The sequence below is a fragment of the Juglans microcarpa x Juglans regia genome, chromosome 5S, assembly GCF_004785595.1.
Source record: "Juglans microcarpa x Juglans regia isolate MS1-56 chromosome 5S, Jm3101_v1.0, whole genome shotgun sequence".
Classification (NCBI taxonomy): Eukaryota; Viridiplantae; Streptophyta; class Magnoliopsida; order Fagales; family Juglandaceae; genus Juglans; species Juglans microcarpa x Juglans regia.
The window spans coordinates 10,723,482-10,737,560 of record NC_054603.1 but is presented as its reverse complement, the minus strand read 5'-3'; the positions used below and the strand labels follow the sequence as shown (position 1 = coordinate 10,737,560).

The following is a 14,079-nucleotide window of genomic DNA, read 5'->3' as shown; positions in this document are numbered from 1 at the left end:
TCCGTTTAGAAAATCACGATTTAATGATGGCGAGATGTTCTTCCTTTTCTCTAAGGCAGAGATCAATAAATCGGCCGAACCTTTTCGTTTCTTGGTTGTCTTGAAATTTCTACGTTGAACACCTTCGCTGGATCATGTGAGAGGCTTCATTAAAAATCATTGGGGTTTACATTCTATGCCGGTGTTGGGACAGTTGAAGAATCCTCATAATTTTTTGGTTAGATTTTCGAATGAGGAAGATTTTGTGACTGTGATGGTGAGGGGTAACGTGGAAATTCAAGGTGTTCCTTTTCGAGTTTTTCATTGGACTTCTGATTTCAATGAAGAAGAGGATTCTCCTTTGGTGCCTCTTTGGATCTCTTTGCTGGGATTACTCCCAAATTATTTTCATGTCTCAATCTTGAAGAGCATTGGAAAAGGATTTGGGCATTTTTTGAAAAGTGATAATGCCACTGCATGTGTTACGAGGCTAGAAGCGGCGAGAATTTGTGTGGAAATGAATGTGTCTAAGCTTTTACGTCATCATTTCTGGTTGGGTCCCCCGGGGCTTGAGTCGAGTCATTATCAAGAGGTTGTCTATGAATCTATTCCGGCGTTTTGTGGGTGGTGTCGGAAACAAGGTCATCTTGAATCAAAGTGTGGGTTTAAAGAAAAATCTATTGAGAAAGGCAAGGCGAAGATTGTGTAGGAGGATGGTGGGAAGGGGAATTTGAAACAAGAGGTGGTTGGGACAAAAAGAGTTCTCGACGTATAGAATGATCTCGAAAAGGTGGATGAGCGTAAATCCAGACGAGAGGCGATTCTAGCAGGGATTTGTGGTTGAAAAAGTGATGGGGTTCAACGTTTGGTGGAGGTTCTATTTGCAAGTTTGAATGGTGAATTGTTCACTCAACATCAATTGCACCTTGAACCTAATCCAGGATCTTTTTTGAATATGTGGGAGGAGCCAATGGAAAATGCTAGTGGTTTAATTTCAAATTTTGGGAATAAAAGTTTGCATCAGGATATCTCTTGAACATTTATAATGAAAGTTAGTTTGATCAGTAGGAAAAGGAAGCGACTATGGCAGATTTGGATGATTTGAACGATGGCTTTTTAGCCCTAAGAAGCTCATTGAAAATTATAGATGAAGCCTTGGAGTATGAATTATGTAGAGAAATAAGGAAGATGATGATGATATGGAAGAATTGGTTGCGAAATGTTATGAGTCGGACATTGATGTTAATGTTCCGATTAAGCATCGTTGGGGTGTTAAAAAAAAGAAAGCCATTGTAGTTTTGGAAAGGACTACACGTTCTAATAAACCTTTTTGATGAATATTCTTACATGGAATATTAGGTATTTTTTCGTCAAAGGCTAGATTGTGATGTATTATGAATAAACATAGGCCATCGATGGTGGCTTTATTAGAACATTTTCTTTCTATTAATAAGAGCAAGCGTTGGGCCACGTGGTTGAATCTTCCAAACTTTTATTATAAAATAGAAGCTAGAGGTAAAGTGTGGTTGTTTTAAGGTGATGGGATTGAATTTGAGTTGCTCTCTGTTATGGATCAGGTGTTAACTACCTGGTTTTCTTGTGGACGTACTTTTGTATTAGCTACTTTTGTGTATGCTAGCTGTTTCCAACAGCAACGTCAGTTTCGTTGGCATTATCTTTGTGATATGAATGTGGATGGTTACCCATGGTTTCTAGGAGGAGATTTTAATATAATCCGAGCAGAAAATGAAAAACTTGGTGGTATTTTTCAGTCTTCTCGGGCCATTATGGATTTCAACAATTGAATCCAAGCATGTGGTTTGCTTGATAGTTCTTCGGCTGGTTAGAGGTTTACATGGTGCAATGGGAGGTTAGGAGGTGAATACCGAGTTCATGGCCTCATTTGCAGATGGGATGATGGAATATTTATCTAGAACATTATTATCGGATCACTGCTTGATGGTTACTGAGTTGGTTCATGAATAACGGAGTGGGCCTCGACCTTTCCGATTTCAGCGCATGTGGTGCACTCATAATAATTTTCTTGAGGTTGTACATGAATGTTGGGAGCAGGACGTCACTGGTTGTGCTATGGTGAGGGTGAATTTGAAGCTGAAAAAATTGAAACAAGTGTAGAGGAAGTGGAATGTTGAAGTCTTTGGCAGGGTTGAGATGGATCTTAAAGTCATTGAAGAAGATTTGGTTGCTTTAGAACATAACGTGACTGATAACTTCTCGCAAGAAGTTGAAGCCGAGCTATTGTTATGCAAGCAAAAACATCTTCAATATTTACATCGCCAAGAAATTATGGGATGTCAAAAGTCGAGAATTAAATGACTCAAGGAAGGTGATTCGAATATGTCGTTCTTTCATGCGTTGCTTAAGTGTAAGAGGAAGAATAAAATTATAGATCACATGTTACTTGAAGATGGTCGGGTTCTTAATACAGCGGATGATGTTCATAATGGCACAATGACTTTTTTCCAGGAACTCCTTTCAACGTCTGCAGTTTTTGGTGATGAGGATGCCATGAGTTTATTAACTCCTTCTATTTCAGATGAGGATAATTTTCTTCTGTGCAGGGCTCCTTTGATGGAGGAGGTAAAGGAGACTCTTTGGTCAATCCCTCAAGATAGCAGCCCAGGTCCTGATGGTTTCTCGGCAAGCTTTTCTAGCATGCTTAGGATATTATTAAAGAGGATTTGTTGAACATGGAAATTGAATTTTTCACAGAAAGCCGCTTTCTACTTTCTTTGGTGCTACAAATATAGTGTTGATACCAAAAGTTGATGCACTAGATAGTTTTACTAAATTCCTTCCCATAAGCTTGTGCTTAGTGGTGTATAAAGTGTTGACGAAAATAATGGTAAGCAAGTTGGCGCCATTAATGGGGAATTTGATTTCTGAAGAGTAATTGGCATTCCTTAAAGGGTGCAGTATATTTGATAGTATTGCCATTGCACATGAATTGGTTCATGGTATAAATAGGCCAGTTTGAGGGGGAAATATCATGATCAAGATTGTTATGACCAAAACATATGATCGGGTTAATTGAAAATTTTTTATGGAAGTTATAAGGTGATTGGGTTTCTCAGCAAAATGGAGGGACCTTATTTTCATTGTACCTCTTCTCCTATGTGTTCTATAATGTTGAATGAGATGGTTAAAGGTTTTTTCAAGCCTTCTCGAGGTCTTCAACAAGGCGATCCTTTATTACCATACCTTTTTATTTTATCGGAAGAGATTCTTTCTCGCATGATTCGAGAAGAGTTTAACAAAGGTTTTGTTAAGCTATTCAATTCTCTTGGGGGAGCGCTGATCAGTCACATGTTTTATAAAGATGATCTCCTTCTTTTTGCTAATGGTGGAAAGCGGCCAATTCAAAAGATCATGAACACGTTGCACTCTTATGAAGCTATTTTGGGTCAACTTGTAAGTCCTACCAGATCCTCTATTTTCTTTTCAAACAAATTTTCTCTCAGTAAGAAAGTTGAGGTGCTTCGGGTTACAGGATTTGTGGAGGGGTAGTGGCCTTTTAATTATCTCGGAGTTTAGTTACATGTGGGGAGGCTAACAATCCATTTGTTTAATCCGTTCATTATCGAAGTGCATAAAAAATTGGCAAGTTGGAAGAGTAAAATTTTGTCTTTCGGGAGAAAAATTATTCTTATCAAACATGTACTAAATGGTATGCTCATTCATATTTTATCAGTGTTGAATCTTCCAAAGGGTGTGTATAAAGCTAACTTCCATTTTTTCCAATTTTCTTTGGGGTGCTGGTGACGATTCAAAGAAAAGAAAATGGGTGGTTTGGTGTAAAATTTGTTTATCGGTGGAAGATGGTGGTCTGGGCATCAAGGATCTCTCAGAAGTGCAATATTTATTATTTATGAAATTTGCATGGAAATTGCTTGTAGGAAATCCTTTATGGGCTGAATTTTTCAGAAAGAAATATGTTGGGGAAGCACATCTTGCATCAGTCTTGAGTAACCAGCGGGGCACTAGATTCTAGAATGGTATTATGTATGTGCTTCCTTTGGTGATCAGTAATACAAAATATTTGGTTTGCCATGGGGATATCAATTTTTGGTATGATAATTGGATGGGGATGGAGCTTTTACAGCGTCTCTTGAGGTGAGGGGAGATCATTGTCTGAAAGTTAATTCTGTACGTGCTAATTCTGGTTGGGATGAACACAGGTTACGTGATCTTGTACCTGCAAAATTTGTGAATAAAATTGTAGCATCACAGGTTCAGCTGCGAGCTGGTAGGGATATACTCATCTGGATGCCAAAAACTAAAGGGGTCTTTAGCACTAAATAGGCATGGGAGATTATTCGCAAGAAATGAATTTTTTGTCCATAGAGGAAGTGGCTTTGGCATAAACATGTTCAAAAAAAATGTCTTTTGTTTGTTGGAGAGCCCGGAAGGAACCATTACTTGTGGATGATTTGATTATGAAGTTTGGCATTCCAATAGTTTCCAAATGTAATTGTTTCTGTTCTCTTTAGATTGAAACTATTAATCATGTATTGTGCGAAGGAGAGGTGGCGCGAAAAGTGTGTGACTATTTTGCTGCTGTCTTTGGTATAAACTTCCTTAGATGCGATCTTGGCAGGGAGTTGTGAATGTCTGGTGGTTTCGTGCGTCTCTATCTTCACAAGCTGATTTGTGTAAAGACATTACTCACATTTTAATTACTTGGGCTCTTTGGTGCTCAAGGTGTGTGGCACGTATGGAAGATGTAGCGTCGAATTGGGGGCTATGGTTCGTGTTGTGAAAGGATTTTTAGTGGATATTTCTTCTCAACTTTGGCGCTTTACAAGATTGACTAGTAGAGATGCAAGCATACTGAAGGAGCTTAATTTTCCTATTGTGCCTATTACTGCCAAACCTCCCAGAGTTGTAGCTTGGTCAAGGCCAAGGAGTGGGTGGTTCAAGTATAATGTAGATGGTGGTTCGAACGGTATTCCAGGCTCTGCTGGTGGTAGGAGCATTATTCAGGATGATTGTGGCCATGTCTTGGCGGGTTTTGCGCATTCGTATGGTGTCTCGACTAACACGCTTGTTGAGGGGTGTGCTTTATTGGATGGTTTAAAAATGGCACAACAGCTTGACATTAGAAATTTGTTGGTTGAGTCAGACTCTAAAGTAGTGGTGGTTGGCTGAGGTCTGGTACTTGCAATTTCTGGTACATGTGGGATTTTTGGGAAGAAATTCAAATTTTGTTTCAACTGTTGAACTGCAGTACTTGTCATATCTATAGGGAAGCCAACATGGTAGCAAATTTTTTAGCAAAGGAAGGTGCTAAAAACAAGATCATGGCTTTTGACGGCAACGACATTGGCCCTGGGCGTTTGCGTGGTCTTTTGCAGACGAATTGTTTGGAATTGTCTTATTTATGTAGATAAGTCCTTGAGTCTTGATTGCATTATGGTTATTCCTCCGCTTCAGTGAGGGTTTTTTTAATAAATGTTCTATTCTCCAAAAAAAAAAAAAAAAAAAGCTAGAACATTAAGTAAATTGAAGATTAAAAATTTTCCAAATTAAACTTGTTACCTGTTTAGAAGACTGGTCCAACGTACAAGAGGTTGAACTTGAATTTAAAACGCCGAAGAAGAAGAAGAAGAAGAAGAAGAATGAATGATAATGAAGATGATGTTCAAGTAAGTTGATTTTGTCTTCTAATTTTGTATCATCTGATTAATGAATGATCTAATAAATTGATATAACCAAATTTTATTGTATATTCTCCCCTTCAATTTTATGTATCTATATGCATATGCAGGATTTTGCAGCTTCCGCCTTCCATTTCCATGAGCAACAATTCAAGCCAATGCATGCTAGCTAGTCTGAACGAACGTATAATGAAGCTTCGATCGAATTTATACATCTCCTCCTTAAACTGCATTAAGATATATATATATATATATGTGTGTGTGTGTGTGTGTGTAAAATACATATTTGATGACGTACATCATGTATATATAAAGTGTGTGAGGTGTATATATATATATATATATATATATATATATATGGATTGGGGGATACTGTATTTGCTTCCGTACCTATATATGTTATTGCTCTATCTATCTATCTATCTATATATATTAGGATGAGAAATGATATTTGAAGTCGTGGAATATTGCGCAAGTACCGCGTAATCACTTTGAAAAAAATGAATAAATTATATAGGGCCCACATAAAAAAAAAAAAACTAATTTTTTAACTCCACTCTTTTTCAAACGATTATACGGCACTTATACACTCTACGACTGTATGTAATATTACTCATTAGATAAAATTAAAAATAAAATAAAAATACTACAGCCATAAAATATTTCTCTTTTGTTTTGTGGTCCATCCTAACCCACATCATGACCATCATATTTCTAAAGAAAAATCTCCTACACTCATAATTCATTAAGAAGTCATCATGAATGATACATCTCATGTTGCACTAACTTACAAGTATCGTGCAGATCAGATGTTAAATTTCTATTATTTTGTCTGTGAGTATTTTAAATAATATATATTCAAATATTTGGTGATTCACTACAAGAAAAATGACTATTTATGGTGGATTATTTACGACGAAAATGATAATTTACGACGAAAATAGACTCATTTTAATAGAAAATAGTAATTTTTACAGAAAATAATTAGTCATAAATAGAGTGTGAGTTTTATCTCAAAGTTACACTTGTTGCACCTTCATTGGTAATTATGGAGATTGGACTTCCTAATCTCACCTTTGATATATTGGGAATATCAGTACTACGTACCATGACTACTAATTAATTGGGGCTTTGCAGAGTTGATATGAATATTGCTGTTATTTATTCTCAAACGAAAACATTGGAATATGTATATGGTATACAAAAAACTCCTCCACCCATTTTTTGGATCTCCCATTTCTCGGTGGAGTAATATCCTAGAAAAATATTAAGAGAGGCATGCAAGCCGGACAAACAATGAATAATATTTTGTTGAATATCAATGTGGGTTTTCCCTAGTGCTCTTTGAGAGCCAAAATATTGCATAACACGACCTTATAATAAATTACCAAAAGAAAACTTGTCGCCTGCATGCATTCAGTCACCCATGCAAGCAGAAGGCTCAAACTCAAATTAGGTCAACATTTGGGATAGTCCGACGGTGGAGGAGGCAACTTCTGATTAGGGAGCTTCCCATCCTGGACAATCCAGGCCATCCTTAAACCCCAGCTGAGATGGACATCGAAGTGGCAATGCATCAGCCAAACACCTGTTTTATGTCAAAAAAAAAAATGATCATGATAAAGAAAATTCGTTACACATGACCTCCTAGCTAGATTAGAAGGTTGGATTTGTGAAAGGGACAGAATGTCCATCATTAGATATACCTAATGTCGTAATCATTAATTAAGAAAAGAAATGGTTAATCTTTTTTTACCTGGGTTGTCTGCAATGAATCGAATCGCCACCCAACCACCGGCTGGCACACCAACGGTGTTCCTTTCAACCGGGTCAACGCGGTTAAAGTTGGCAGGGTCTTTGTTGGGATTAAAGTTGCCAAAACCTTGGCCAACAATAAAGAAGTTGAAGCCATGAAGATGGAGAGGATGGCTCTCGGCACCCAAAATGCTAGTGTCCTGCATCACTAACTCCACACTTGTGTTATATTGCAGCACCACCACTTTGGTTCCATTGCTCACACGTGTGTTGTTGGGTGGAGTGCCGGTGTAGTTGAATGGTCGGAGAGGAGAGCTTGGAAAATCAGTGGTGTAAACCCCATTTGATCTCCCAGAGAAATGTGCTTGGAGGAGTGCTGTTGTGGGGAGAATAAAGGAGACATTATTAACTGACGCTGCAAACTTGGAGCTGTTATTAGGACCTTGGCATGTTTGGTTTTTGGGGCAAGGGTTGCTTCCGAGACCTATGGTGAAGAAGAACCGCTTCTGCACAGTTTGGGGTACGTTGGCAGGGAATTTAGCATTGGCCAAGCTTCGAAATTTCCTGGTGAAATTCATGACGAAGGAAGTGGAGATTGTGGAATTCATTGGAGGGAGTTTGGGTCTGAGAAGTGGTCGTTTTTTCAAAGGGGTGGGAGGAGAAGAAGAAGTTGATGGATTATCGTACTCAAGAATGCCGGCCACCGTGGAGTTGTCGAAGGTGCCCAGACCGGTGAAATATGGTCTGGCTAACATGAGGAATGTGGTATTGGGGTCATGGGGCTTTGTCTTCAGAAGAACATTAGTGGTCTGTCCTGGTGTGAGGACCAATACATTGGTCTTGAAAGGCTTGATGTAAACTGCATCTGCTTCGACAATGGTTAGGCTGTGGTTTGCTATGCTGAAAAAGAGCTCGTCATTGAGTGCAGCGTTGATCAAACGGAGAAGATATCTCTTCCCCGGCTTTACCTTTAGCCTGTACGTATCTGCAAAGGGCAATAGCAAAAGCAAGTACACATGACTTTGTGGTGAATTGGCACGACTCTGTTAATTAAGTGATAATTAAGCACCTTTCTTAGAACAATTGTACAAAGGTCCGGGAAGTCCATTAATGGTGTAGGCATCGGAAACATTTGGAGCGGCTCCAGTCTGAAGAGCCTGGCTAATAACTGCCTCTGGATCAACATTCCACCACTCTCCTATTATATATATATAGTTAATCAATAATTAATTTATAGTCAATTATAAGTATAATTATTAATTTGGTCATATTCAATCTGAAAATTATAAATGATCTACGTACCAAATATGATGGGCGGGACCTCCTTGTGTGGTTTGGCAAAAGGGTAAGATGCATTGCGCTTGGGGAGGATGATAAGGGATCCATAGACGGTAGCTCTAAGCCATGAGATGTGGGCATGCCAGAAGAGAGTTCCTCTTTGGCCAACAATGGTGAAGTTGTACACATAACTCTGCCCAGTTTGAATAGGGCATTGTGTTATATATGATGGCCCATCGAACCATCCGCTCCTGAGTTGTCTGATTCCATGCCTGTTTAATTTTTCAAAGATCGTGCATGGAAATTATATGATAATAGTGCAGCTAGCAGTATTGAATATCTAGCAGGCAAGTTTCGATCGAGTCTAATTATTAGAAATATGTGGTATCGTACGTACCAATGGATGCTGATGTTGTTTGGAACGTGATTGACCCAATGTTTTGAATACCGTACCGGATAGCGTACCGGTCAAGGCACTGGAACGAAATATTTCGGTACCGGTACCGTTTCGGGATAGCGTTTCGGGATAACGTTTCGGGATAGTCGATCTATAAATAAATTATATATATAAAAATTATATTCTAAAATAATAGTCTATATATAAATAAATTATATACAAATACATATATATATAAATTATAAATAGTATAGTCTGAATTGAGGGTTAAAAAATAAGTTTGTAGTTTGAAAAAACGAAAAAACGAAAAAAAAAAAAAAAAACACACAGGCCGAAATATCGGCCGGTATTGGCCGAAATATAAGCCGGTATAGGCCGAAATTGAGGCCGGTATGACCGGTACCGGCCGGTACGGCCGGTATTTTGGCCGGTACGGAACAGATATAGTACCTGTACCGGCCGGACGGCCGAAACGAAAAATTTCGGCCGTACCGACCGGTACGGTACGAAATTTAAAACTTTGGATTGACCACCTTAACTACCAATCTGTCTCCTTCTCTAGCAAAAACTCGAGGCCCGGGGAACTTCCCATTAACTGTCACCATGCTCTTTGTGTGGCACAATCGGGTGACATTTTGCAACCTTATCTGGGAATTAAAAAAAAAAAAGTAAGTTAAGTTTCAGATAAATATTTTTTTTTCCGAATTTATGAGCCACATGATCTAAACACAAAATTATCTAAGAAAGAGCCAAGGTAAGTACTAGTACGTACATCAAATTTGTAGTGCCTTGTAACGCCTGCATGCTTTGCAACAGCAACCTCAGGAAAGACCCAGAGAGAGTTAATGGCAAAGAGAAAAGCCACAACAAATGCCGGTGATGCTGGAAGAGAAGCACCCATTTTTCTTGGTCGACCGACAAAATCTTTGACAAGCTTAAGACCAGACACGAAGAGAGAACCAGTACTACCTTAATTAACTTGGCTTCCTTTAGCCCTGCAGTGGTTCACCAAAGCCTGTAAGGGTTGCTTATATAGACATATAACCAGTGCAGCTGCATGGGGATGTTTGGTTGATTAGGTACAGTCTAATTAATTAGTTGCGGGTTTGGGAAAGACGACAATTACCAACTGTACGTGCGTTGTTGGAGTGTCATTAGTTAAAGTTGATTCAGTTCATTTTTCTGTCAATTTGTCAATTAGGTCCTTATAAGTACGGTAATTCGTTAGTTAATCTAAATTTACTTCTGAAAAATATGGGGTTGATCAACTAGTACTCTCAGGGAAAAATAAAGTATTCTAAAAAAAAAAAAAAACTAGTAATCTGGCTGACAGATAGAGCTTGAATTACTAATCTTAATTTTGAGTTCATCGAAACCGGCCATTTTTGGAAGATAGCTGAGTACATAGAGACATGCATGGGATTCAACCAGTTATGACATAAACTGTTAGAATTAGATATTTGGTATGTATGGTCTAACCAAAAGAACAAAAGAAAAGGATTAAGAGAAGGAGATCAACTGAGGGACAAAAATCGATCGATTTAGCAATTTTGAAAGTTATATTCTATGATTAGATATACATGACTTGTGTCGAATATATAATAATGTTACTTTTCATCTTAATTTTTATCATCTTCAATGATTATATATATATATATATATATGTGTGTGTTGATATGCATGGCAATGTCACATGCATTTTAACTGTATCATGCTTAATTATTGAAGTATGCAGTTAATATAGCCAAAAAGGCATGTGGCTTGATTAGCATAACCCTTAGTTTCCAAAATGGACATATAGAGTTCGAAACCCCCCCCCTCCCCAGTAGGTAGCTAGGTATATACTATCCATTGATTTTATGTCATTTTAACGTTCTCTAGTATTTATTCATCATCTCGATCGATCACTTTCGTGAAAGAGTACGTCTCGTAGGGATTCATGGATACTCCCGGTTGGCGTTTGACAGGCCTCCTAATCTCAATGTTGCCTTAAGACTTAAGATTATGAAAGTCTTCGAAAGAGAAGGACATTTGACCCGTCTACCTACATATTCTTTTAAGCAATTAAGTAATTATCATGACGGGATTATGTTCACGTTTCGTTATTTCTTTACCCAAGCTATCCAATTAAACTAGTGATCAGTAGTACTACTGAGGCTAGCCTTGATAGCTAGCTCCATCATGAAGTTAATTGAATCAACACGCTGCATGCAGCTAGCTAGGGATCGATCATGATCAACCTCTTATCAAAATAATAAGCTTCTGGATCAAGAGTACGCGTACTTGACTTTATGGCCGAACATATAATTTTCACTTAACTGATGATCACGGCCATCAGTTTCGAATTAAAGTTCAGTACCATATATATATATATATATATATATATATATATATATATATATTAAAATTTTGTAGTTGCACCAACTACGCTCATGTATATCTATCTCTACGATTTACAACTCTTACCTACAACTTCCATAGATACTATATCAACTATATATTTTGTATATGTGTATGTATATGCAACTTTTAATAAAAACGTACGTCTGAGATTTACCACATTCCTTAATTCTAAAGAAGTGATCACTATAATACTAATGCCGATGGTAGGCCGAATATTCTCCAAAGAGAGCTAGGAAGGACCACGAGACCCAAGGGTCCACAGGCTCGAAAACCATAAGCCTGACTAACGAAGGCTAAGATTGTGGACCGCCAAATGCGCAAGGGTATAGAATTCAAAAATAACCGTCATTAATAGAGACTTAATGACGTAATAGGCAATGATACTCGCCCACAATATTTGCCCTTGCATTAATGTCTCCCATATGTAGCTCTCTCGTATAAGCAAAATTAAAGCCTTGACATTCTGCATCCCAGGAAGGATCACAAGGAACCACGCCGAAAGGCAAGCCTAACCAAATAGGGACATTCATCTCGTATAAATAAAGGTTGAGGTACGTACCAAAAGGACTGACTTGAATAAAAATTGGAAAAGCAACTTACAAATTCTAATATTGCTTGTTTAGGCATCGAAGATGTCCCTCACCACCCCAAGTCACTTTTATCCTCTGGTTGTAGGTTGCTAAAGACGTTTCGCATGAGTACAAAACACGTCTACAACAGCCAAGAAGCAGGAAGTTGAATGTTGCCGCAAATTAGCATGAGTAACAGGTGAATTATGTGTGAAATGAGAAATCACTACTTGTCCAAAAAATTTAAGCTAATGAAAATAAATAAATTTACACATTTATATTTATCTTAATATTAAGTACATCTGTTCAAGTTACTAAAACTGGTCTCAATTATGAGAAGAATATAGCAAAACACAAGGTTTAAAACACGCGATAGTAGAAATTCATGCATGTCAAGCTTTTGAGGAAACAAAAACCTTATCTTTGCTTAACTTCTTGTTTGTTTTCCACTACACGATCGAGCTTATCTTTTATTTTTAAAGAAGAAAGACTGCAGCTCTAATTTTACTAATAGCCTTCACTTTGGCCGAAGGAATACCATATACAAAGCAAGAACTTGGGGGTTAAAAAATCCCAAATCAAGTCCTGAGCAAACTAAAACTTTATCAACTATCAATACAATATTGAAATGTAAACTAAAACTATAGCATGAGTTGAGATGGTTTGTGAATAGTAGTGAGATAATTTGTGAATAATAGTGAAATTGATTGAGTTAAAATGTTTTATGGGGTTTTGGGAAAGGAGAAAGAAAAAGTTGAACAAAAATATTATAAAATTGAAATATTTTTATAATATTATTTTTTTTTTTAGAATTTGAAAAAATTAAATTGTTTTTTGTGTTTTGTCCAGAAGTTTAGGAAAGTTATAATAATTAGATGAAAAAGTTAAAAAATTTGAAATTAAAAAGCCTTTGTGTTTGTGGTGCTTGAATATTAAGATGAGATGCGATGAGATGAGTTGAGATGAAATTTTCTCTCTATCCAAACTAGACGTAAGAGTTACAACACAAGACACTAAAATGTAAAATACTAAAGTAACCACCATCCAAAAATAAAGCACATGGAAATTAGTAGTAACTGCAATCCATGCCTAAATTTTGGCAAACCAATTGTGGAATTCCCAATGTATCCCTGTATATTCACGAGATTGTGTACCAATTCACTTGAACAACTTGGTTAGTTTGTAATCTTGTGACTTATTTAACCAATCAAAATATTTGAAATAAATAAATAAATAAATAAATTTGCATAACACAAGGATTGGTTATGAATGGAAACCTTTTAAAAAACTCCTCAAAGGTAAAACTTTATAGGGCAGCCAAACCCAGAAAAGACAGTTTTATTATTTGAAAATCAATTTACAGATAAGTTCTTAATTACAAAATCTTTGTATTGACTCATTTACTTGACCAGACAAACGACTTCTACTGCAGTAGCAGCCAAAACCTCTGGCGATCTTTAAATATTATATTTTTTCCTACAACTCTAGTTTAGCATAATTTTATATAAATGTTAAAATCACAATATCTATAAAAGATATAAAACTAACTACAAGTTCAAAATTACAATTCAAACAATAAAAATATCAAAATTAAAATACCAACAATTTTATTTTTAGGTATTAAGGTATAATTCTAACTTTAACTTTCTTAACGGGTTATAATAGGTCAAAACGGGTTGACCCATTATCCACCCGTTAAGCAATTGTGTCTTAACGGATCAACCCGTTTTGACCCGAACTCGTTAAGACTAAACCCTAACCCTTTTTTATCGTGTCGTATTCGTGTTGAGTAAACATGTCGTGCCACATATTGCTGCGCGCCCTTAATCAACTAATCATGATCACAATGTTAATGAAAAATTATTATAGTCCTTGCCCGGTCATGAATTCTTTTTTTATACTTCAATATTTATTTCAATCAATTGCTTGCTAATTAATGTCAATATTCCTTCCATGTAATCGTACGCGCGTGCTTCTGGAACCGCTCCTCGAGAATAACGATATCAAACCCAATATCCAG

The 14,079-nt window shown here is 37.0% G+C and overlaps 1 protein-coding gene across 1 annotated transcript; it reads right to left on the bottom strand.

The window, feature by feature from the left end:
• Positions 1 to 6,807: 6,807 nt before the first annotated feature.
• On the bottom strand, positions 6,808 to 10,098 carry LOC121267363 (laccase-2-like). Its single transcript, XM_041171230.1, has 7 exons — positions 9,860 to 10,098; positions 9,618 to 9,734; positions 9,088 to 9,122; positions 8,715 to 8,962; positions 8,482 to 8,610; positions 7,414 to 8,397; positions 6,808 to 7,245 (listed from the first exon to the last, which is right to left on the bottom strand). The coding sequence occupies exons 1-7, from the start codon at positions 9,986 to 9,988 to the stop codon at positions 7,115 to 7,117; spliced, it is 1,773 nt and encodes a 590-aa protein (XP_041027164.1). The 5' UTR covers positions 9,989 to 10,098; the 3' UTR covers positions 6,808 to 7,114.
• Positions 10,099 to 14,079: the final 3,981 nt, after the last annotated feature.